This window comes from Aptenodytes patagonicus, chromosome 1 (assembly GCF_965638725.1).
Source record: "Aptenodytes patagonicus chromosome 1, bAptPat1.pri.cur, whole genome shotgun sequence".
Taxonomy (NCBI): domain Eukaryota; kingdom Metazoa; phylum Chordata; class Aves; order Sphenisciformes; family Spheniscidae; genus Aptenodytes; species Aptenodytes patagonicus.
Window position 1 is genome coordinate 67,340,931 of NC_134949.1, and position 26,932 is coordinate 67,367,862.

The following is a 26,932-nucleotide window of genomic DNA, read 5'->3' on the forward strand; positions in this document are numbered from 1 at the left end:
GGAATTTTGGCTTTCTTGATCATGGGGAGGTTTACACGGCACCGGGCCTGCTGGCGACAGACGGAGTCCAGCTGTCTCACAGGGGGAAAAGGATCATGGCTCATGAATTGGCAGGGCTCATTGAGAGGGCTTTAAACTAGGTTCGAAGGGGGAAGGGGATAAAACCAGGCTCACTAGAGATGAGCCTAGGGGTGGCATGCCGATGCCAGGGGCGAAATCGATAGCCCAGCTCAAGTGCATCTACACCAATGCACGCAGCATGGGCGGCAAACAGGAGGAGCTGGAAGCCATTGTGCAGCGGGAGAGATACGACTTAGTCGCCATCACAGAAACATGGTGGGGTGACTCTCATGACTGGAGTGCTGCAATGGATGGCTATAGACTCTTCAGAAGGGACAGGCGAGGAAGGAGAGGCGGTGGGGTGGCCCTGTATGTTAGGGAGTGTTTCGATTGTATAGAGCTCAACGATTGTGATGATGATATGGTTGAGTGTTTATGGGTAAGGATGAGGGGGAAGGCCAACGAGGCAGATATCCTGCTGGGAGTCTGTTATAGACCACCCAACCAGGATGAAGGGGCGGATGAAGCATTCTACAAGCGGCTGGCAGAAGTCTCTCAATCGCTAGCCCTTGTTCTCGTGGGGGACTTCAACTTCCCGGACATCTGCTGGAAATACAACACGGCAGAGAGGAAGCAGTCTAGGAGGTTCCTGGAGTGTGTGGAAGACAACTTCCTGACACAGCTGATAAGTGAGCCTACCAGGGGAGGTGCCTCGCTCGACCTGCTGTTTACTAACAGAGAAGAACTGGTGGGAGATGTGGTGGTCAGAGGCCGTCTTGGGCTTAGCGACCATGAAATGGTAGAATTCTCCATTCTTGGTGAAGTAAGGAGGGGGGGCAGCAAAACCGCAACCATGGACTTCCGGAGGGCGGACTTTGGCCTGTTCAGGACGCTGGTTGAGAGAGTCCCTTGGGAGACAGTCCTGAAGGGCAAAGGGGTCCAGGAAGGCTGGACGATCTTCAAGAAGGAAGCCTTAAAGGTGCAGGAGCAGGCTGTCCCTGTACGCCGTAAGAAGAACGGGCGGGGAAGACGACCGGCCTGGCTGAACGGGGAGCTCTTGCTGGGACTCGGGAAAAAAAGGAAAGTTTACCGCTTGTGGAAGAAGGGGCAGGCGAGTCAAGAAGAGTACAGGGATCTCGTTAGGTCGTGCAGAGAAGAAATGAGAAAGGCAAAAGCCCAGCTAGAACACAATCTGGCCGCTGTCGTTAAAGACAACAAAAAAAGTTTTTACAAATATATTAATGACAAGAAGAGAGCCAAGGAGAATCTCCATCCCTTATTGGATGCGGGGGGGAACATTGTCACTGAGGATGAGGAAAAGGCTGAGGTACTCAATGCCTTCTTTGCCTCAGTCTTTAACAGGCAGACCAGTTATCCTCAGGGTACTCAGCCCCCCGAGCTGGAAGACAGGGACGGCGAGCAGGATGAACCCCCCATAATCCAAGAGGAAGCAGTCAATGACCTGCTACGCCACCTGGATGCTCACAAGTCTATGGGGCCGGATGGGATCCACCCGAGAGTGCTGAGGGAGCTGGCGGAGGTGCTCACCAAGCCACTCTCCATCATTTATCAGCAGTCCTGGTTGACGGGGGAGGTCCCAAACGACTGGAGGCTTGCCAATGTGACGCCCATCTACAAGAAGGGCCGGAAGGAGGATCCGGGGAACTACAGGCCTGTCAGCCTGACCTCGGTGCCGGGGAAGATTATGGAGCGGTTCATCTTGAGGGCGCTCACAAGGCATGAGCGGGACAACCAGGGGATCAGGTCTAGCCAGCACGGATTCGTGAGAGGCAGGTCCTGCTTGACCAACCTGATCTCCTTCTATGGCCAGGTGACCCGCCTAGTGGATGAGGGAAAGGCTGTGGATGTGGTCTACCTGGACTTCAGTAAGGCCTTTGACACTGTCTCCCACAGCATTCTCCTAGAGAAGCTGGCGGCTCACGGCTTAGACAGGTGGACTCTGCGCTGGGTCAAAAACTGGCTGGACGGCCGGGCCCAGAGAGTTGTGGTGAATGGAGTTACATCCAGTTGGCGGCCGGTCACGAGCGGTGTTCCCCAGGGCTCAGTACTGGGGCCGGTCTTGTTTAATATCTTTATCGATGATCTGGATGAGGGGATTGAGTGCACCCTCAGTAAGTTTGCAGATGACACCAAGTTGGGCGGGAGTGTTGATCTGCTCAAGGGTAGGAAGGCTCTGCAGAGGGACCTGGACAGGCTGGATCGATGGGCCGAGGCCAACTGTATGAGATTCAACAAGGCCAAGTGCCGGGTCCTGCACTTCAGCCACAACAGCCCCATGCAGCGCTACAGGCTTGGGGAAAAGTGGCTGGAAAGCTGCCTGGCAGAAAAGGGCCTGGGGGTGCTGGTTGACAGCCGGCTGAACATGAGCCGGCAGTGTGCCCAGGCGGCCAAGAAGGCCGATGGCATCCTGGCCTGTATCAGAAATAGTGTGGCCAGCAAGAGTAGGGAAGTGATCGTGCCCCTGTACTCGGCCCTGGTGAGGCCGCACCTCGAATACTGTGTTCAGTTTTGGGCCCCTCACTACAAGAAGGACGTTGAGGTGCTGGAGCGTGTCCAGAGAAGGGCAACAAGGCTGGTGAGGGGTCTGGAGAACAAGTCTTATGAGGAGCAGCTGAGGGAACTGGGGTTCTTTAGCCTGGAGAAAAGGAGGCTGAGGGGAGACCTCATCGCTCTCTACAACTACCTGAAAGGAGGTTGTAGCGAGGTGGGTGTCAGTCTCTTCTCCCAAGTAACAAGCGATAGGACAAGAGGAAATGGCCTCAAGTTGCGCCAGGGGAGGTTTAGATTGGATGTGAGGAAAAATTTCTTTACTGAAAGAGTGGTTAAACATTGGAACAGGCTGCCCAGGGAAGTGGTTGAGTCCCCATCCCTGGAGGTATTTAAAAGACGCGTAGATGAGGCGCTTAGGGACATGGTTTAGTGGGTGGTGGTGTTGGGTCAATGGTTGGACTCGATGATCTTAGAGGTCTTTTCCAACCTTTTCTATGATTCTATGATTCTATGAAAATCCTCTTTCTGCTGCTGCCTTCTCAGTTTCCACACTAAGCAGAGCCTGCACATATCTTCATACCAGATAACAGAGGGAAAGGGTGAAATGAAGAACAGAGGTTTGTCCAAGACTTGCATGTACCTTGTGTGAGGGAACCAAATACATGCCCAGTCATAGCAACATCCACGCCAACGTGAGTACCGAGTACTATCATGGCATGCGCCTTGCCATTTGGTTTGTGATGGTGTGCTCTTACCAGTCAGAGGACACATGCTGAAAACTGCAAGCAAATTTATTTTTTTTCAAGTGACATAACCTTCAATTTAATCCCATGCAAAACACTTTGATGACCTCATTCTGAAGAGGCTGTGTAAAAGGAATAACTGCTGAAAGCTAACAAGCCACAGATAATAGCACTCTCACAATGATAGTTTAAAAATCAAGAGGATTTTCATAGTTGATTTTGGGTTTGGGGTCGTCCTAGAAAATCCCAGTATTGAAACTGCAGCTGAGGGCGTCTAAAAGCAAGGATGAAAGCAGCTGTCAGCACCATAGCCTGCAAACCCCTGGCTCATTTAGAGCAAAATGATTTAGCCTGGAAAAATATGAAAGCATATTCCACATTAATTGGTCTGGTGTTTCAAGGACAGAGATCAAATTTAAGTCTAAATCATGATCAACATGGCACAAAGACCAATTAAAAACAGGTATGCGCCTATTAGAGGACATATAAAGAGGTCCATGAATAAGAAACAAAATTAAACAATATATTACACCAGAGAAAAAGGGGAGAAGGAAGGGGAAAGGACACAAAAGCACCAAATACCCCTGGGTGGAGAGAGACAAGGAAATGGGGAACTAGTTATTTTTCAGCTGAAAAAGATGACAGGTAAAAAAAATATAGATATATTTAAAAAGAAGATCAAATGAAATAAAATAAATGTGAGGGAGGCTGGAACACCGCAATAAAGGAAAAGGAAAAATCCTCATTCAAATACTCTGACTAATCCAAGAGAAGAAAAGCTGCAGAAGGAATGAGGACTGCAGAAAATAACCACTGCCTTCATGGCTACAGACATCGCACAGTTAGGCATGACTGCCCCTTAGAGGTACGTCAAAAGCAAATGCTTTTCCCACCCTTAAGCCACAGACAGAAGCAAATCCCTGCAGAGCACAGCAGAAGCAATAACAAGAAAAGAGGTGGCAGGGGGATTAGTATGAGGTGTGCTTCTGGAAGGGAGTGGGCACAACCAGAGAGGCTGCCATCGCAAGGTGATTATCCCAACACCACTGAATATACTGGGGGGCATGGGGGTGTTGGATCCTAAAGCTCGTCTTGATGTTGTGGAGCTTTATGCTGGTTCACCATCGGCAGCAGCCACAGACGGCCCCTCTGAAATGAAAGCAGAAATACAGGAGACATGAATAAGGAACAACTGGCAAAAATGAGCTCTCTAACTGAATTAACTAGTTCACTGCAAAGGGAGGGATGCTAACAAGACGCAGCATCTCAGAGATTTCAAAGAAGTAATTTGATGCAATCGTATCTTTTCCACTTCCAAGTTGGTGTGAGCTGTCCCTGTTCCAACAGACGGTTCCTCACCACCTCATAATCAAAATGCTCATGTCTTGGTCTCACGTTTAGCACGTCATGACCTCATTCAGTTTAGTTTTTTCTACTCCTCCTCTGACATGGTCATATTTCAGAGCCAGTTGTAATTGTAGCTAAAAATTAATATGACTTGTCCTTTTCACATTTGCTATTATCTTATTTGGACATCATTACCTGAATGATCTTCAGTTAATCCTCTGGATTGCTGATAAGAAAAGAAAACAACACAGTGAGTGACAAAAGTATAACATACACCATTAAACAGTATGAAAGACTTTTTAAAACAATTTTCTGATTTCATATTTCTATTTTTATATTATCTGACAGGCTTTTTTTTTAATAAACTAAATCATCTAGGGTGTACATTAATAGTGTGCTAAAAAGCCTCTAAAAATCAAGCTCATTAAAAATAATCTGTGTTAGTGAGCTATGTTTTGATAAAGGGAGAAATACTCTACTTCACTAACTCTCTCTCATATCAATAAAACTGTATGGTCTCAGTTCTAGAGATCTGCATGCACATATCCACTCAGATAATTCTTTGCAAGAATGAAAACCAGTAGTAGTCCCAATGCACTCTATCTATTAAATACAGCTGTGTTAATGTAGTACTAAAGTTGTGACACAACTTATGGCCGGTGATATATAAACAAATTCACACTTAGATTTTCTGCAGCAACTCTGTTTGACTGCCTGAAACAGAACATCACTTTCTTATTGGAAAAGAAAGTTCTCAAATGCAATACATTTCCATGTTTTAATGTTGAATGTCACCTTGTGGAGAAGTTCTCATGCTTTTTGGCTCACGGACCACCATGCATCCTGTATTGCTAGTGAGAATTTTGCAGCTTTAGGAAATTATGAATTCAGAAGAGTGCAAGCTGTGACACTGCCTGCCTTGCACTACTTGTTTGGCATCACCGTTCTTGGGCCAATGCACATAAGAGGCTTCTTACCTTGCAACGGCATGCGTATCATGCTGGCTATTTTACATCCAATCCTGTTCTGATCTAGCCAGTCTCAAGAAAAAGTATTAAAAATGTCTTTACTTGCCAAAAAAATGTTATTCTTAGCTTAGCTTTGGTGATGAATCAGGAAACACTTGTAATCGCTTATGAATCATCCTATGTTTCTAATACTGTTGCAAACTCGAGTGAATTTATGAAGTTAGTTCAGGAAGAGACAGTATGAACGAAGAGAAGAAAGAGCAAGGATTATCTGAAATCAGTGACCCCCACCAGCACAAAGAGATCTAACCATCCGCTCCAGCTAGGCATCTACCTGAATCTACAGCAAGTAAGAGTTTTCCATAGTCATTGCTTTTACTAACAGTTAAATGTGCTACAGAATAGCAACTTCAGCTGAGTGTGAAAGCGGTGCATGGGAGAACATTACCAGGCCCTTTACAAGATAATGGCTATTTTTCTGGTTTCTAGTGCGCAATAACTAGATATTCTCTTCTTGTCAGTATTATTTGGACAGTGAATAATCTAAACTTTTCTCATTTTGTACAGTATTTTCTCTTATTGTTCTCCCCATTGTATTATCACCTCTACACATTACTTCTCAGACAGAATGACAAAGATTTTAACTGTTTATAAAGTCCTTACCACTGTCTCGAAGGTAAGAGCTGCTCCTGCTAGGATATTTAGACTGTAAGACAGGCAAGCATGTAGACCCTGAATTTCTGGGGAGCCATACACATGCTTTTAGCAGAGCACGAGCTGTTCAGAAAGAGTACATGGCTTCACAAAGAGGGAGGAACTGCCACAGCTAACGTTGTCCCTATGTAGGGGGACAGGAGAGCAGAGCCTATTTTGGGAGGCAGGAGGGCAGGGTGGGCCCCATGAAGCTCCATCTAAAGGCTACGTGCCTTGGTAGGCAGGACCTTTCCCACTTGCTGAAGGACACAAAGGATAGCTTGTGAACAAGACCTTTCATCCCTGTCCTCTTCCCCTTCAGAGCGGGAGCAGCCATCTCTACCATCTATACCCCCATGAGAAGTATCCTTCCCTTGGCACTCAGCCTACCTCTGGTGGTGCAAACAAGCTGGAAGCTGGCAATGCAGAAGAGGGCCCAGCCTGAAAGGGTGAAGAGTGAGCAATTCCTCTCCAGCAAAGGGAAAGTACAAGGTTTTTAGGAAGATGTCCTCAGGGAGGGGATAAAGGAACAGCAAGCCTTGAACCATGACACACGGCTTTTAACCATCTCTAATATCACCTACATTTCTGTCTCGCAGAGGCCAAATGACTTTTGCTATATTCTTTGCTCGGATCAGTTTCAGACAGTCATGGCAGGGTTTACGTGTAGTGATGAGTTCAGCATTACACAGGTCTCTCTCAGAACTGAAAAAATACAATATTGTCACAATTACAAACAAGGTGTGTTTGCAGGAGGAATTATTTCTCTTGGAACCTAGAGTGGGTTCTTCTCTTTTTTTCTCTTCTATCACTGGCCAAGGGAGGTGAGTGAGGGATCTCCAGCCCATGACAAGCAAATACTTGCAGTATATACCATGAGCCTGCCAACTTAGGAAATGGGTCTACCTACTCTTTGTGTTCTCACAGCACTGTAAAGACAGATACTCTGGTTTATGAAATGCGTAGCTAGGAATCATTTCACCACCAAACCATAATCACCTGAATATGAGAGTAGGTGACAGCGGAGCAGTCAACACACTGCCCACTAAGCAGTTGTCAGAAGAGGGACCATCAGCCAGGGACACGTGCACAACCATTAGCAACAGCACTGTCAGTCTGCAGAGAAGTTTCCCATAGGCAGGAAACTTCATGAAACTCAGTTTGCGTGTGTCAAAGGAGGCAGTTCAAGTTGATCACCCAGCTGTGATGCCCTGCATTTCCAATGACTAATACCAGAGCCCACACAGAAGTAATAGCTCTGCTACCGGCTACTCCCGTCTCCAGCACATGTGAAGACCCCTGCCCATGACTGCCCACGGGAACTGGGCTCACATGAGGTCAGAGACAGGGGACTAGCAGGAACCTCTGAGACTCTGTCACGTAAGTTTGCTGGGTGTATTAGAGTATAAGATCACATGGACCCAGATATCTAAAAAACAATTGTACTCAGTGCCTTCTAAGACTAAATTCCTTTCCATGCTATGTAACATAACTTCTACTTTCTACACTTTGGAAATTCCCATGGTAGATTAGTCAGAGAGCTATCTCTTCATTAATGAAGCATCCAACACCAAGACTTTTTTTTTTCTAATTCCTTCAAAATATTTAATGAGTTCCTACCTCATAATAATTGCATTAGCTTCTGCACATACAATTGCATGTTGGTCAAAATCAACATCTGCCTTCCTGCAAAATAAACTATTCATTGCCCCTTTTGGATATCCACTGTAGCCCAGGGCAACCTAGAAAGAAACAACATAGAAAGAAACAAAAGGTAATGTTGTTCTGGGACCTTTAGTTATTTACAGCCTAATCCAACCCCTAAAAGCTGTTAACAGCTTCAGTGAGAGTCCTCATGTGATGCTGTTTGGTAATGTTTATGCAGATCTCCATTTCAAAATGATTGATTGTGGATCCTAATCATATAATTGTATGATATGTGAAGTTTCAGAAAATCATGAATATTTTTTTCCCCAAAAGGATAATTTGTCTGTTTCCAGAAATACATTTTCCTGTGAACATGAAATACAATGCTTATAAAAAATCATCACAGGAAAAGTTGATTAGGAAGAAGAAATTAACACAAAAGAGGCTGCTAAACACAAAGTCACCAAAAAGATTTGGAAAATGTTAGCTACATTTTCTTAGCTGTGTCCATTTTGGAAACATACAAAATAAAAATAAGCGTGGAATTTCAATATGATAATAGTAACAATGTCATCAGGGACATCAGCCCATTACTTTAAAGTTTAGCATACATGGGACTTCACCTCTTCTAACTGCTGACTATATATTAAATAATCCATCATCTTAATGTTCTGGGACAGAGTTAGGGAATATAAACTTTTTTTCACAAAAAGTTGTTTTATATTACTGCAACTCCACTAACATTTTTTAATAGAGTCCATATGATGCAAGTTAACTTGTTCATTTACATGCATAAACACAAGCCTAGTAAACATAAAGTGCATTTCTTATGCCAGAAATGGGCTTTTTTAAACATTTCCGTGCCTGATAACTTATTACATAGCAATCTTACGAGCATTATTTTCATATGAAAATAGAGCATGATTAGACATTTTTGTAAGAAGAGCACAATTTCCTAGACCACATAAACCTTTACTTACAATGTTGTCTTCCTTGTAAATCACTGTCCCCACTCCATTATTATTGTCTGAGGATAAAAAGCCAAATAATCACAGTTATAAATTCATACACTATGATATTACAACAAACCTGCTGGTCAAAAGGTATGACATTCTTACTCATGCCTGCTGGTCCAGAGAGATGCAGCACACACCTGTTGGGACAGAAGTTGCTGTTCCTTGCTCGACTGCCTCCAGAAAATATTGCAGCAGGTAAACCGCTGACAAGAAGGCTAACCAGATGTTAGGCTAATCAATGCACTTACCTCCAGTCCGCATAGTTCTCTGTCTCCTGTAATCCATCTCAATTGCCTTATCTAGCGCTCTTGTGTAGAAGTACCAACACCATTGACCTTCCTCACTGCTGAGACTAGCACGCTTTCTATTGTTGCAGCTCAGAAAGGGTTTAAAAACTATTTTCTCTGCCTGAATAGCAAGATCTGTTAGACCTTCTTCAAGGCACAGGCACATGCAATGACATCTATTGCCCAGGATCTCTCCCTCCCTCTTCCCCCCGCAAGAGGAAACAACCCCCCAAAATGGTCTTTTGTGAGAAAGGGAAAGGAAAACTAGAAACTTTCCACCTTCTGGCGAGCCAGGGGAGCTGGCGCAGGCATGATGCTGATGGGGAGTCCCAAGATATGGCTGGGAGCCATAAGACTCCACTTTGTTATCAATGAGCAACTGTTAGGATGATTAAAAGCAGTCAAAATCTGCAATGCTTTCTCTTCCACAAAGAAGCCAAATGCATTTAGCTAACAGTAGGAGAAGCACTGGGAAATAGTAGTAGGGATTTGGGATAAAGTGGAAAACGCCTGCCGTGCTGCTCAGTGAACCCTATTCTCAAACTGCACAGGTACGACTGAACAAAAACACCAGCCTAATACCTTCGGTGTAACCAACCCCAACCAGCCAGACTAATGGACAACATGAGAAAGTAACAGATAATTATGTCCAGTTTTGTTTTCTTTTTACCTATTGTAGCAGTGCTTCTTCAGTTTTGCAAATCCTTAATGCAAAAATAGTAAAGCTCGTCAAAACCCAGTGTCGGAACTGACCTCCATGGAGAAACTGGCCCCGACCAGAGCCTCTTGCAATCAGCCTAAGGAGTTAGAAATCCCCACCCGGTGAGGAAGATAGGAGAAGCACATTCCTCCTTTTCCTCCAGTTTGGCTAGCGGTACGGAAAGAGCCCCACTAAATACCTCTGCACTGTGTTTCTTTGGGTCTTACTCGGCCCTGGGGCTCACACTGGAGCAACTCCCCCTTCAGCAAAGAAACCTCCATTTGGTAGTAACGATACACTCTGGTTTTTCTTAGGGAGATTTTTGCCCCATTTGCGCTACCAGCCTTCTTCAAATAACCTGAATATGTTTTGTAAGACAATGATGCAACACGAATTAATTTTATAACACGGGAAATACCACCATGATACTGAAGTTGGCTAGATATGCAGAGTTTCATGAGTTAGCTAACAGAATGCAATGTAATCAATTAAAGATTTTTTCAGTACATTACATCTCCAGGAATACAACTAACAATTATGTAGGATTTTTCTACACTGTGTGAATTACTGAGCTAAATTTAGTAACATTAATTTACTTACCACTTCTGGATGCTAATAAATCACAGAGCTGTAACGCATAGGTGTATTTAGGATTATTCTTTACAGCAGATTCCTTCTCTTCTAATATTATTATTTCTTCATCTTTGCAACTTGCCAGGGTTTTAAAACAATTCTTTGCTGTAGTAAGATTTTCTTTATATTGTTCCAGTTGGTTTTCTTTCAGGTGTTCCAAGTTAAAGTACTTTAAAATATTCGCACCAATTTTCCCATCAAATACACTGGTAATTTGGACTAGATCATCATCAGAAGGTGCTCTTTGATTTGAATTAAGTATTTGCATCTTTCTTTGATTGTCTATTGTTGGTACATATACCGCTGCAACAACATAGCTTTCTGTAAAGATGGCATTAGTATGTTGTATCAGATCATGCCTTGATCTGTCTTCTGCCATTTTAATTTCCAAATTTGGCCAGTAATACACTTGTGAGACTTGTGCTGAATAAAGAAAATATATATGCAAGATTAATATTAAATATGAAATATACTAGTGGTCATTTTTCCCATTAATAAACGTAAAGTGATATAGAATATACTTAAGCAAGCTGCAGCTTTTCCCCACATTAGTAAAATAATACTAAATTTTTTTTTATTAACACATTATTTTCATAGTCAAAAGGGAAACTTTACATACAATTGTTTTTTTCCAGGTGGTTAAACTTTTGTCTCTATGGTAAAAATTTCCAAAACAAGGAGATTATTTTAAAAAGATACAGGAAGTTATTGAAGTTATTGTAGAGGAAAAATATGTATACCAATTAGGCATCTAAAAAAACCAGAAAATTCAACATATACGTAGTGCGTTATCATTTGTGAAGTACTACAGATTAACTTGTCTGCAAAAAATCTACCTACTTCCCTTGTTATCCTGAATACTAATACCTGAGGTACATTCCTCATCTGATAAATGACTTAAATGGGAATGGCTGTTTTCTTTTTGTTTATTTTATCAGGTCAATTATCTATGCGTTATTTTTTCAGGATTTCCACATCCCTTGGGACCACTCCTTTCATTTTTTCTTCTCATTTAACAAACATCTCTACAAGCTCTGGTGGCTCCTTTTTCATTTAATGACTTACACTCTTCATGATTCATGTGTTAGTAAATACCAACAATTTGTACAATGACATTATGAATCACATCTTAATATTCTGTAATAATCAAAGCTACCTATTGTATAAGATATTTAGCTACATCAGCTTCTGACAGCGATCTGAATGATTCATATAGAACTAACTGAGGAAAAATGCAGAGAGCAAAATGGAAGAAAATAAAGAGGAAGAGAAATGGCTGGCATGACTAGTTTACCAGCCTGTGAGTATGCCACATGTGCAATCTTAGTCTTAGGAGATATTTCAGTTCTGATACTGACCTTGAACCAGAAATTTTGCACAACTATTGCAAGGCATCCGAGACATGTAAACTTCACAGCCTTTCAGTGCATTAGGAAACCTTAACAGCACTTTTGGCACAGCATGAAGTTCCTCTGTTGAGCAGCCCAGGGCAATAATCCTTTTTGGCTTGCTCGCTTCACAGATGACGATTCCAGTTTTGCAATACTGCATACACATACACAAATAAATGTACACATATACAAATGAATGCATAACCATTCAGTGAATGACAGTCCATCCAGATTACGTGTATATAAAGTAATAGCAACCAAAGGATCCCACACAAAAAGAATGGCATTTGTTGCAAAAGGGTAGGGATCAAGCAGTTTAGAAACATGATGATTCCTGTGGATTTTCAGTCAGTTCTGGTGTGTCTACAGCACATAACTCAATTGTTGTATTCTAGATCAACAGCACAAGTACTTTGAGTGGAGCCCAGAAAGGGGTAAGAGGTAGACCTTTGGAAAGTCTGTAAGTCTGTAAAATCACAGAAAAAGTAGGGAAATGAATATCCCAATAGCTGGTCTAGCAGACTTTCCAAAACAGGAGAAAGGAGTGACAAGGTGTAGTTTCAAACAAACGCCAACGCTACTCAAAGAATACTCACAGTAGGAGCCACCAGACATCTATGTAGCTTCAAAAACTCAAACAGCTTTGATTCATCAAAAATTATTAGAGTCTCAGCATACAACAGATCAAGATCCCAACTGCGGGACTGTGGCTCACAAGCGACCCACGCTGGGGCAGGGACACTCCTGAGGGACCACAGCCAGCAGACAACTCATGCCAGGACAGGGCCAGTAGGAAGCACGGAGGAGCAGAGGAAAACTGGGAAAAAGCACAGAGGACCTGCAGAAAAACCATCATGCACACAGCCCCAACCTCCTGCACCACCCATCGCCTCACTGAAGGAATTGGGACAGACTGAGAGTCACCTAAGGTAAAGACAAGGGAAGCTGAGACTAGGAAGGTGGGAGGATAGGTGTTTGGCTTAAGCTGAACCTGGAAAAAATAGATAGAGGATGTTTAACTCCTTATGTTTTCTTTCTTTCCTCCATATCCAATTCAGCAAACAGAAGTTTGTATTTATTGGCAATAAATTGAATTAAGTAAAAATTCCCCAAAATTAAGATCATTTTGCCCACACCACCAAGTCAGTAATTTTTGAATCAAGATCCTATTGTACACTATGGCTTTTTTAGCCTTGATAACAATGAATATGCTTCAGTTGACTTAACTCACGAGTGTCTGTGATTCACTTGGGCGTGTCTGTGATTCACTTGGTGAATTTTCCATATGTAATGCTAAGAAGATGCACAAGTCTTCTTTCTTCAGGTGAGGAACAGGAGGACCTAGAAAGAAACAATGGAAAGAAAAGTTAATCAAAACAGTCTTGGAGAAAAAAGTAGGTAATGACCTAAAATTAGCAAATAATTACTGGTAATGAGATAGAAAGGATAATCATCTAGCTCTCCAGTCCTAGATGAAAACTTGGGGGAACAGGTTATAATTTCTGTGTATGTTGAACTAAATAACTGTTTCTTAATAATGTATCAGAGCTCGACTGGCCAGTTACTCTGCGAAGAGCCTTATCTTTGCACTTTACCCATCAGCACATCCATTTACGCCTGCCAGTCCTCTGAGGCAAACGGTAATGGTTGTCCCAGGAGCTTTTGCTTGACAGAGTGCAGAGGTATCCTGGATCTCTTTTTTTCTGCTATCTACTCCTTTCTGCTGGCATAGGGAATGATTTCTATTGACTTCAAGAGGGAAGAAATAGTATGTGAATATCCAATATCTGGAATGGCCAACTCTATTCCCCTATGTCATACTCTTCTTCAAAATATATATCTTTCAACTATCATAGTACAAAACCTTCCCTTTCATGTTATATTTTCTGCTAAGATTTCAATAACATTAGGTAAGACTGAAAAAAAATTCATACAATTACTTTTACTTAAAGTAAAATTAAAATGAAGACAAATATGCTGCCAGAGAGATACGTCAGAAGTTTGTGTATCAGCTCTCTGTACTGTCTAATATCCAGCTCACTGCTTTCAGGACAACTACATTTATTCAACCCTGTTTAAGGAAATGAAATTAGGGAAACCAAAAACTATGATGACTAGTGAAAAGTTTACTAAATTTATTTCACTTTGCCTTCATCATTCCTTCCTTCTGCTCCTCCATTGTCTTTTGAATCACTGGATACTGGAAGACAGAAAAGAAAAAGGTCTGATTAGGAATATCACATAAAAAGAGATTACATGAAGCGTAGCAGTGTATCAGCCCTCCTCCTCTCATTATCAATGCTGACAGACTATCCACTGTGAGTTGGGCGTCTCAGAAGCCACAACTGGTTTAGGACAATGTTTGACAGTCAGGACATCGAAGTCCAGGCTCTGATACTTTGTTCAGAAAGAAACTATATTAAAATGAATGGGAATTGCCCAGATACAAAACAGTTAACTGAATCCCACGTGGAAATAAATATGGCTCACCAATGGTGGTGGGGACAAGGGGGTTGGGTTTTTGTTGTTGGGGTGTTTTTTTAAGTTTGAATTCTACCTTTTTAACCTACAAATCCATAATGCTTTCCTCCTGTACAGAATGGCGAATACCTACACTGTCTCCTCTCTCCCTTTGCTTTCACACTCAGGACTGCCTCTTCTTGTCTTTGATACTGAGTCTCTGCTTGTTCATTTCTGCCATCCTGTCATCCTCCTTATGTGAACATCATCATCCCGGTTCTCACTCTTCCCATCAGTTTGATTTCATTCTACTGCAAATATATACTGCTCTCCTCGATTTTAAAATAATCTATCCCTTACTCCTCTTCAGTTATGTAGTTTTCCCCAACTCACTTGTCCATTGTATCTTCACACTCTATGAAGATGTGGTCAGCAACTTTTTTGGAGTTTCTAATTTCAGTTTTGTTCCAATTTGTGATTGGATCTCAAATCCTTATTCTCCCTCAGTAAGGGCAATGATGCTTCAGCTTATAAATCATTAACACTTCAAAATTTTAATTCAGTTCTAAGTTTGTTTTTGCTTTAACCAAGTAAGAAGTATACAAGATTTTGTGTATTCTCAAAATGTTGTGCAGTGTTCTTAAAAACTTCTGTTAATTTTTACTGGTTGTCTAGTCTAAATAAAATTATAAGTTATTTAAGAAAATTTCAGTATTAATGACATTATTCTGTGGTAGGAGACCTGACTCCCTAACTGGCATAACTCAGGACAGCATAAAGCCAGTGGCATGGGGAGAAGACTCAAGCCCAGTACCTTCAAGGATTTGGATACATCCATTTAAGGCTAGAAGAAACTCACAGAAAAGGCTTGAAATAAGAAAACTGTCATGAAGGATGCTGATTAGTCACTTGGGCAAAAGGAAAAATTAATGACTAAGAGAGAGAGCAGAAACCATTAACCCCAGAAACTTGCTATGTTATTCCTCTGTCTTTTCAACTGTAACCAGTTACGGGGTCTGGCTACTTACAGACCTCAAAGGCAACATTTCTGTATAATTCTGTCTTCTGCATTGTGGCAGAAGCGGAATCTGAAGGGTACAGATATTTATAATGCATAGTTCCAAAGGAAGGTTGGAATGAGCGGAACTAATTTAAGGGAAACTCAATTAAACTTACAGTAATTAGACGCAATTTATAACCAGATTTTGTTGTATTTATTACATGCTGCAAAAAGGGCTTTAAAGAAAAATACTTAGTAACACACTGTGCTTCTAAGTTTAAACACCAAGTAATACCAAAAGAAACCAAATGGAACAGTACCAAAGGACAAAGAAATTAATCTTAACCATACCTGCCGTAAGTTGAGTTTCGCACTGTTCCCACTGGAAAAAACCAACCAAACAAAAACTCAATAAATTTATTTAAAGCATAAGGGAACATTTATTTAGTACTTTCCACAATTTGTCTGCTCAAATCTGCCATTATATCTAACAGGTATTAATCAATCTATCATGAGAATTTCTTGGACCACTGGACAAACGTGGGTCCTCAAAGTCATTCTTGTCTATTCCAGTTCTAAAGCTCTTGTTCTATAGAGGAAGATAAAAGCCAATTACATAGCCTACTCTCCTCTAAGCATTCATCCAGTTCATCAGTAGTCTTGTATGTCCCAGTTCCCTCTTTTCCCAGCTCAGACTGCTTTACCTCCATCAGATGTATCTGATGGATCTTGAAAAGTGAAGCAATACTTTTCTACATCATCTGCTTCCAATTCTGACATGCCTTCTACCTGCTGAATTATTTTTTATGACATCGGGGAATGACTGGCTCCCAAAACTACCGATGGAGTTCAAAATAATGACTGAAAAGCTCTGATGTGTGTATTCAGGTGAATACATATTTCAATATCATCAAATGGTTCATGAACACTCAACGTATTTTAATGAATTTTCCATCTAATGAAAATGTGCTTCTTAAAAACAACAGAAAAAAAACCAAATAAACAAAGCAAACCAGAAGGATGACACATACCAAAGCAAACTATTCTATGCTTTTATTACATAAATGTTCAAAAACACTTTTTAGTAATACAACCCTGAGTCTAATCTTCAATATGCAAACCTACCTCATGGTAGTCAAAGTTTTTCTTTAAATCATCTAGATGACCCTAAAAGAAAAAAGAAACATAAAAGCAAACAAATAAACCAGGCACTCGCAGAATCACTGAGGTTGGGAGCCACCTCTGGAGGTCTCCAGTCCAAATCCCCTGCTCAAGGCAGGGTGAACTAAAGCAGATCTCTTGGGGCTGTGTCCACTCAGATTTTTAGTATCTCCATGGATGGGGGCTCCTCAGTCTCTCTGGGCAACCTGTTCCAGTGCCTGTCACCCTCAGAGCAAAAAGGCTTTTTCTTAGGTTTTAGTGGAATTTCCTGTATTTCAAATTGTGCCCATTGCCTCTTGTCCCATCACTGGGCACCACTGAGAAGAGTCTGGCTCTGTCTTCCTTAGTCCCTCCCATCAGGTATTTATACATATGGATGAGATCCCACCTCAGCTTTCTCTTCTCCATGCTGATCAGTCCCAGCTCTCTCAGCCTCTCCTCATATGAGAAATGCTCCCATCGCCTAATCATCTTCATGGCCTTCAGCAGGACTCGCTCTCATATGTCCATCTCTCTCTTGTACTGGGGAGGACAGAACTGGACACAATGTTCCAACCACGGCCTCACCAGTGCTGAGCAGAAGGATCACCTCTCTCAACCTGCTGGCAATGCCCTGCCTAACACAGCCCAAGAGGCTGTTGGCCTTTGCCTCTAGGGCGCGTTACTACATCCTAGTCAACTCACCCACCAGGGCTTCCAGGTCATTTTCTGCAAAGCTGCTTTCCAGTCAGTCAGCCCCAGCCTGTACTGGGGCATGGGACTGTTCCTCCCCAGGTACACAGGCTTTGCACTTCCCTTTGTTGAACTTCATTAGATTCCTGTTTTGCCATTTCTCCAACCTGTCAAGGTCCCTCTGAATCAACCATCTGGTGTATCAACCACTCCTCTCAGTTTTGGATCACCTACATACTTCCCGAGGGGGCACTCATCATCCAGGTCATTAATGACAATATTAAACAATTTTGGTCCCACTATCCACCGCAGGGGTACACCACTAGGGACTGGCCTCCAGCTGGACTTTGTGCTGCTGATCACAACCCTCTGAGTCTGGCAGTTCAGATAGTCATCAATCCACCTCACTGTCCACTTATCTAGTCCACACTTTATCAGTTTGTCTATGAGGATGCTGTGGGAGATAGTGTTGCAAGTCTTGTCAAAGTCAAGATGAAAAACACCCACTGCTCTCTACTCATCCACCAAGCTGGTCATCTCATCATAAAAGGCTGTCAGGTTAGTCAGGCATGTTTACCCCTTCATAAATCCATGCTAACTACTCCCAGTCGCCTTCTTGACAGGTCCCATGGTCTTGTGTACATCCAACTTCTTTAAATATTCCATAACCAGATTCTACTCCACTGAGGGTGAATCTTCATTGCTCCACATCTTTCCACTGGTCTCAGGACATGGGATTCCTGAGGGCAAATCTTGGCAGTAAAAAGCAAGGCAAAGAAGACTTTGAATACCTTGGCCATGTTTGTCTTTATGGGGTAGAATTTAATCTAGAACATGGACATTAAGTGGATACTTGGGCCTGAACCAAGACTGAGACCTTTTCCTTCAGAAAGATTTTTCCAAAGCCGTACACAAATTACTTGACTTAAATTACATCGAAGTAAATCCTGTTAAGTAATTAAGGGACTTCCCTGAAAGGTGTAATACTCCTTTGCAAACTCAGAAAAGACTTGTTCTTTCCACTAAACAGAGGGCTATATCTTGTGATGGAGCCAAAAATACCTTATTTGGCACAGGCCTGTTAACAGTGAAGCCAAACTCATCAGACACTTCAAATATGAGAATGCGAGAAGAAAGAAGACAGTTGCATTTACCCTGAGGGATTAAAAGTTGAGTGTGTGCAATGCAGGACAGAGGTACTCCTTCATATTGGGGGTCTTAATGAAGCATGCCACAGCTCCCCTCAGTATTTATGCCCAGGTTTCCTGCATATAGCAACCAAGATACATATCCAGGTCTCACCATCGTAAGAGTTCAGGCACAGCCAGAATAAGCATTCAGATGCAAAATCAGGGAGCACTCCAGAGCTCTGCCATATAGATATAGCTAAACAGGAGGCCGGACTTTCCCAGTGCAAGATCCTAAAATCTTCCTTTCCTGACTTTAGAAGTATCTGAGTGTAAAGATTTCCAAGGCAGAAAGCAAGCCATAAAATGTCAGCTGTATATGAGTAAAAAGAATGAAGCATCTCGTAGGTGATGATCTGCTATAGTTCCTTTCCTCTACAGAAGGGTAAGAAGTGATGTGTTTGTCTGCACGTCAACTATAAATAAACTGCCCCCCCTGCCCCCAAACATATAATTATGACAATAAATAAATAATATTACATAAGCATACTTCTTCACATTGTTTGAACGATTCTTTTACACAATGAATTGTCTTGACTTTCACATTCTTCAAAAGGTTCCGACAGTCACAACAGGGAGGTTTGGTGCAGTAAAGAACATCACTCTCTTCTATTTTGGGCTTTGATCTGAAAAATATATGTATTTATTTATTGCACAATTAATTCATTTTCTGCAAAGCTAAAACTAAACATAATGTTTGCATTTCTCTAAAATAAATTTAGTATTTTCATTGAAGACTATTATTTCCAATTAGATTACTCCCTATCTCCTCCTCCAAGCTTCCTATTGCATCTTGATTTTCCCTTCAAATATCTGATCTTTGTTGCTTCCTCTACTTCTGTGTATATAAAAGTGCTACTATTCTGAGCCATACAGTTTTACAGACCAATGATTCTCCAATTATTGACAGCTAGAGTCTTAAGGGATCTGGCTGACTTGACTCTACTCTTGCTAGCCTAAGGACCACTAAAAAAGACTGCCAGGCAGAATGCTGCAGACTGTGTCTTTCAAAAACTGTTTAGATCTTCATCACAACGAGATCAGGTGATTATTTTGGCAGTGTGGGAATACAAGGTGGTACCACACCTTTCTGGGGGTGGAGGAGAGGAAACGCACACATTAAAATGTTGATCGTAAGCTCAGAGCTGTGAAATGTTAAATCTTTGAAACTGGATTAACGGGTGAAGAACAGATGGAAAAATCAAAGAGAAAATCCATGGTTAGTCACTGACTTGTTCACACTACACACTATTCACATCTATTGTCATAAAGAATGCCTGTGAAGTCACTCCATTACTAGATTTGTAACAATAACCTGTATAGGAGCACATTTGCTTCAGCATGGACGACAACTTCCCGTTTTGCAAATCCAGCCGTCTGTTGTTTTCTCCCCGCCAAGGGCAAGTTTGCATACAATATGCCGATGGGGTATCCATTATAACCTGCCCCAAACTGCCAAACAAAACAAATGAAATAAAATAATCAGAATCTAATGGATCCTTCCAAACATCAGCAACATTTGAACCATATACTAATACAGCCTCAAATACTACATATATGCTGTCTATGTATTTCTAGATACATACAACTTCTGAGTTTTTATGGTTATTTATATCAGATTTTTAATCAGCTTTAACAGTTTGCCACGAGCATCTTATCACCCCATCATGTTATCCCTTTTAACACAGTCAAGAGCTAATTTTGCTTTTGCATCCAGTGAGGTCATTGTTCTCCATCGATGAATTTCATCACCATCTTTTTGTCTCTCTACCTTTGCAAGAAACTTAGGATTCTCCTTTTTAGTGGGCCTCAGGGATTATTTTTGTAAAGTTAAATGATAAAACATTATCATTACTATTAGCATATTTATTATGGGAGAATGTGTTCATGAGGGAAATTCATCTCCTTTAACTTCTTTACATGTCTACACCTGAACTAGTCACCCTAGACTCCCTTTATATTCGAGGGAGAAAACCAGGTCCACCTGGCCTATTCCAGACTCTGAATTAGGATGAATGACACTCTAGCTCTCCACCGACTATAAAGGGGAGCCAGGGACAATAGCTCAGAAGCAGGCATCTACACTGCACATGTCTACATTGGGTCAAATAAACTGCACCCCTTGGAGCACTGAATAGAAATTTTACAAGTGTTGGAGAATTCAATCTACTTACAAAATATCCATCCTGACTGTAGAGAACACATCCCACACCTCGGTGGGGATCACCTTTTAGAAGAGAGAAAGATTTTCATGTCACCATACTTTTTTCATACTTAAAAATGTATTTTACAGATTAACATGTATTGCTTGAATGATATAGAAATGGAAGCCGTAAGTGACTACTTACATGTTGAAAGAATCCACCCGTGTATACACATTACCCAATTCTAGACAGACACCCATACACAGCAACACAATGAGGCAGAGCTACTATCAAGTACAACAAATGTCAGATTTCAGAAGAACGCAACAACTTAAAATCTAACTCAAGGTACACTTACTCTTTGATTAGTAATTGCAGAGTATTAACTTGACACAAAATCCTAATAACAGAATATAAAAGGTTATAAGATCTTCCATTGATGAGATTTGCTATAAGCCCACCTAGGTACATCAACAATATACTGAGAATGTTTAAATTTATACACATATATATATAAAAATATTGTTTCCTCCCCCCAAAATGGATTAAGTGATAAAATATTATTTTCTATATTTCTATAATATGTGTTTCCATATTCTGCTTTAGGTTTAACTTCAGTATTGCAACAAACATTATAAACAATAATATTCAACATTAGTGTAGTAAATACGTTAATGAAAAATATTTTAGCAGTTATGCCAGGAAAGCATGCCAATTTCTCTGATATCCACATATGTTGTGAAATATTTACTCTTTGCTGCAGCTGAATGAATCAACAACAATAATAAAAAATAAACATACAGGAATACATTCTTTATATTTGGTTACTATTCTTTACACACTCTCATCGTAACTTACTAGATCTTGCTGCTAAAAAATAACAAAGCTGCAAAGCATGTCGATGAACATCTTCCTCAGGTTTTTTCTCAAGTTGGGAACATTCCAGTAAAAAATTATAGCAACGTAAAGCATTTTCCATCCGCTTCACACAAGTATCTTTGCAGATATGTATGTTAAACAGTGAATAATCAATTTTTTCAGGTTGATAATGGAGAAACTCAGAATTTCTGTTCGGCTGTCTTCTGCATAGTATTTTTTTTGCAATCATTTTCACAGTTTCAAAGCTTGTTATGGGTAAGAGCACACTGCTACTTATATGACTTCTAAGAAACATATGGTCAGCTTGTTGAACATCTTCCTTAACCACCGAATCATCTCCCTTTTTTTCAGGAGCCACTGGCCAGTAATAGACTGAAGAAACTGAACCTAGAGACAAATGCTGAAAGTCACTTAAAGTGCTATACAGTTGGGTGGGACATTCAGTTCACATTTTTTGTTTAAAACAGTTGGCCAATTTTCTGTTGCATTGCAATTCTGTGGACAGACTAGAGTCCAAAGCCTATATAGTTACCCACAGAGCTTAAACCACTCCCGTTGCAATGGGATCTGAATCGAATATAGAACTATTGCAACAACTGGTACTTCACTGTCATAAATGACCTCCCACGGTTTGCCAATCCTTTCCCAAGCAAGCAGTCTCACTTATTTCTAAGAGACTATCTGCACAAAAAAGGATTACTTGACTAAGAAGGGATTTATTTGACTGAGCCACGTACAGCATTTTTCTAGACATGATGCTTAGTGGGGTCATTTATGAACTTCTTATTCAGGTAGAACTGCAGTTAACACAGATTGATTAAAAATGTATTACATACCTTGAATGAGGAATGTGGTACAAGTTGTGCATGGTTTCCTGGACAAAAACACAGTGGAGTTACGCAAAGAAGAGGGAAGACATCGAATGATTTGCTGCACAGCATGCAACCCAGATGTGGAGAAACTCATAGCTACGATTTTGTGTACTTTGTCCGATTCACATATTACAATCCCAGTCTTATTGAACTGAAGAGAAAAAAAAGAAAGCTTATTTTTCACAGCAGATTTGAATTTACAAGCATGCATGCTTTATACAGATTGAAAAATACACTATAGGTTTTGCCACATTGTATTACATACAACTGCTCTTTAGTCCCACAATCTTTAGATCACCACTTCTCTTTATGAAAAGTTAATGTAAATTTAGTATGAATTGATTTTTTTCTGTGCATTAGTTCTCAAGAAATCCAGTGCTGCTCCAATTAAGAGGCACATGAAACCAAAATTGGAATCAATCGGAAAGACCAAACTATAGATTTCTAAAACACTCTCAGAAGTATTTGTTTCTTTTAGCCAAATTTCTCCAAGAATGTATATATACACACATATGTATATAGAGAGAGATGGGTTCTTTATAAACACTATATTAGCTGTGGTAGGGAAAAAAAAAGACAACGGTATAAAAGTTAATAATGAGTGTTCAGGTTCTTTAAATCTTCTGTACATTCACGTAATGGCAGGTATTCTAATGCCCACTGTTGCTACAGTAGTGCAAAAAGTAAATTATGCTGTCGCTGGATACAGCCCCCTACAAGGCTAGTAGATGCACTACACAGTAACAAATTAGAATCGCGGAGTAACTTAGATTTGAAATGGAAACCTGGAGGTTATCTAATCCACCTCCCTGCTCAAAGCAGGGCCAACTTCAAAATTAGATCAGCTTATTCAGTTCTTACTTAGATAACAGTTTTTGTCTTCTCTGTCACAGAAGTAGTTGGAATAATCTATTCCAGGTGATCATCTACAGATTCAACTGTTCTGAAGTCCAGTAACACCTACGGGGAATGTTTCACTGAACACAGGACCACTCCGCCTGCCCTGATGGATGTCTGCATGGGAACTGAATACCTTGTGCCGTTTTTCAGAAAAGAACAGCAGCTTTGGGATTCACTAACATCTTTCAAAAAGACTCTAAACATGTATTTCTGTAAATTTCTCAAATAAATAATAGCATTAAGCAAAGCAAGAGTGAAGAAAGTAGTATCAGTGATATCAACAGAGATCTATTACTGACCATCTGACCAAAAGGTAAAAGGACGAAGTGCCCTTTTTTTTTTATAATCCTTTAAGCAATCATCTGATGCATTCAAGGAGCTTTTGCTAATGACAGAAAAGGGTGTATATAAAATTGCAGGAAGAAAATCAAAGGAGGCATGGTTACATTACACAACAGGAAAGGAGAGCAAACAAGAATACAGAAAAGGCTGCAGAGCAACAAGTGAAATCAAAACCAAGCAAAGGAAGATCCTCCTTTGGAAACAGAAACTGAATAAGGAAATACAACATAGAAACGTCTGCTAGCCACAAAAGAGTCAGGAGACTATTGTGAACTACAGTTCAACAGACCAATAACACAACGTTACTATTGACCTCCACGTATGATAGATGTTTACAGGACTTGCACAGATGCAGTTACTCAGTCTGAAGGAGTGTCACATCAGGTTTTCGTCCTACTCTAAGAAAAATGCAAGCACACTGGAGAATCTAGAAAAGGATTAAGAGGTTTAAAAAAAAAAAACAAAACAACAAAAATCTAGGAGAAAGACTGAAGCTTGACATAAGAAGGTTGAAAAATCGCTCCTATAAAATGGTTTGAAGATCAGGTTAGACAAGTGTCTGATAAGGCTGGTGTAATTAGACTTAATCCTGTTTCTCTCCAAGAAAATGGATTAGATTATTTCCGCCCATTTCTATGATTCCACTGTTTCACATTCAAAGCTGTTTGTTATTGTTAGATCCCGTATCAGATCAACTGTTTATAAATTCAGTAATATTTAAGAAGTAGTTCTTAAAGTTTTTAAAAGTATAACCATCACTGTTACTGTTACCTGCTAACTTGATCACTGTGTAGTATTTAATCTATAGTTTTATAAACCATTCTCAGATAACCTGGTGTAGGAAAAGCTTTCTACACAAGCAAAACAGTGTGTGGATTTGAAAATAAAATATTTAATATTTTCATATTCACAACTAAAATTAAGCTAGGATGTAGTTTAACTGTGGAAATGAGAACATAAACAAGTGATAAAATGGGAGTTTCAGTTACTTCTTTCGGAAAAGCACAATGGCCCTTCCAGTGTCTGGGACCGACTCAGCTATCGTTAAAGCACCGTCCAAGCCCGAACTGCAAAGTCTGTCACTCTCGTCCTGTGAGGAAAGGACTAAGGAGCTCTGCTTAACATGCTACTGCTGCTACAGCCGCGCTTAGCGCAGAGAAAGGTTTCTGTTTTCTCTCGCCTACCGAATGTTGTCCCTAAACTGTTCCTTACGTGAATGAGTTCACTGACTAGAGCTCTGCTGAGATGCATCTGAGGAAGACTCACAACACTGAAAAAGTCTGGCACACAAAAGGCAGAGTTGCATGCTGGGCTTGCAGTAGCAAGCCTGTGATATGCTCTATTCTCATAATATAAATGGACAAAGTATTAAAATGTCTTCAGAGACATTCACGTGAAGAATTGCACTCCTCGAGTTAATAACGACTCCAAGGAGGAAACACGCTACCGCTATCCATGCTGCCTAGTACCATTCTAGCTATTGACAAGGCTGTCAGTCTGAATATATGAAGATTCTTTTACCTGGGTGTTTCACCTGCTTTGTGCCGTTCCCAAAAGCAATGACGGCTCTGGCTAAATGACTGAAACTATGTGCATCACCAGGATCATCGGGAACAGAAACTGAATCTGGTTCAGTACCCACCCACAGGGAAGACAGAGGGAGGCCAACAACTGTCTCACAAAATGATTTATTATTTTAAATCACAGGTAAACACAAAATAATCTTCACAATATCCCTACACGCAGACAACCGAACATCATTTTATCCCCATCTTTCAAGTAGGGAAAGCAAACACAAGACAGTGCCACTTTTCCCTGGCAATCTCCTCCCGTTCCATTACGGGGTTCATTAACAACTAGGGCACGTCGGTATGCCTCAGCGATATGACATAGTGATGGGAAATGAAAAAACTGGTATTAATCGATACTTAGGAATCCAGTATCTTTATGTAATTTTATCAGATTACAGTGAAAAACTTAACAGCATTGATTATTACCAGCAACTTTTAAAACACAAGACTAGAATGGACCACCTAACTCATCAGATTCACTCCACCACAAAAGCGGCAATCACACAACAGAGGTTTATGTTATAAATGTTTTCTTTGGTGGATGTCATTAGATATTTTAAAGGATAATTCTCAGTAAAATAAGCAGCAAAAATATTTCCTAGCAACGATAGCCTGTTTACATACCTGGTCAGATGGGGCATGACACTCGGGAGACTCCTCCATAAGACGAGCTAGAAACATATACAAATCTTTCTTTTCTAAGCGTATGCATGGATGACTCTCTGAACAGGTCAAAATAAAGAGGTCATAATTAGTAGGCAAATTCAAATAGGTTCATGCTACAGAAAACACACTGTTGATTGCTGCACTTTTGGTAATACGGGGAATGAAGGCAGAGTATTTGGGTAATGGAAAACATAGAAATATAGAAGACATATATTTGTTTGTATACCGCACATACAGATTAACTGTCAGAAAATACACTAGAGTGAGACAGAGAAAGGTTTGTGCTGGTGTTGCCAAAGGAGCACACCGCTTATCGTTAAGCAACACTGAGCTGGTTAACAGCCATAAAGCATTACCACCATGCAAATAACAAATCTAATAAACCCCACAGAAACTAATACTCAAAGAAAAGCTCTGTGCTGTGGTTAAACTCCTGCAGCTCATTCTATCTACAAAGAAGTAGTCAAACTTCAGTTGTGATGTCTTGTTTTTGAATTATTTCCTGAAGCTGAAGAGATGTGCCCGTTTCAGTTGACTATATTGAGATGATTAACCAGAGCAAAGAGATACAAACCATCCTCCATGTCCTCAGCTCCAGAAGGTCTCCTCTTCTGAGGGAAAAAAAAAAGTCGTCCTTTTAACCTACTTTTGAAGCACAGCACTGTAGTAAGGAGAGTGTACATGCACGTGTGTGTGTGTATATATATATGCATATATGAACATGTAACTTAGTTGCGTTTATTCATGTTTTAAAAAATAAGCACCCTTCACCCCACATAAATGCAAACAAAACGTAAATGAAAATCTGGTATCTCATATTGCCGATTCCCTTTCTTTTTGCCAGCACAATAAATTTTCAGAAAAACAAAAACAATTTATACCATCCCTGTTAAGTATGCACTACCAGTCCAATGACAAAGTACTTCACAGCACCTTTTCTTATAAAACACCGTTAGTGCAAGCATTAAGTATTTCCCGTTGATAGATACCTCATCACTTTAGGATTAGCTCACTGATGCTTAATAGACTTTTTTTTCTTCTTTCATTATTTTCCACCAAAACCTGATTTTCTTCCATCATGT

At 40.8% G+C, this 26,932-nt stretch overlaps 1 protein-coding gene across 1 annotated transcript; it reads right to left on the minus strand.

The window, feature by feature from the left end:
• Positions 1-3,351: 3,351 nt before the first annotated feature.
• Positions 3,352-26,456, minus strand: LOC143155782 (uncharacterized). The gene is made up of 18 exons (XM_076328752.1): positions 26,425-26,456; positions 25,809-25,906; positions 22,336-22,522; positions 21,479-21,886; positions 20,651-20,703; positions 19,792-19,928; positions 18,967-19,102; positions 16,582-16,623; positions 15,808-15,838; positions 14,146-14,196; positions 13,228-13,337; positions 11,964-12,150; positions 10,573-11,028; positions 8,950-8,996; positions 7,943-8,064; positions 6,907-7,027; positions 4,857-4,887; positions 3,352-4,463 (listed from the first exon to the last, which is right to left on the minus strand). The coding sequence occupies exons 1-18, from the start codon at positions 26,432-26,434 to the stop codon at positions 4,423-4,425; spliced, it is 2,268 nt and encodes a 755-aa protein (XP_076184867.1). The 5' UTR covers positions 26,435-26,456; the 3' UTR covers positions 3,352-4,422.
• Between the last annotated feature and the right edge of the window lie 476 nt (positions 26,457-26,932).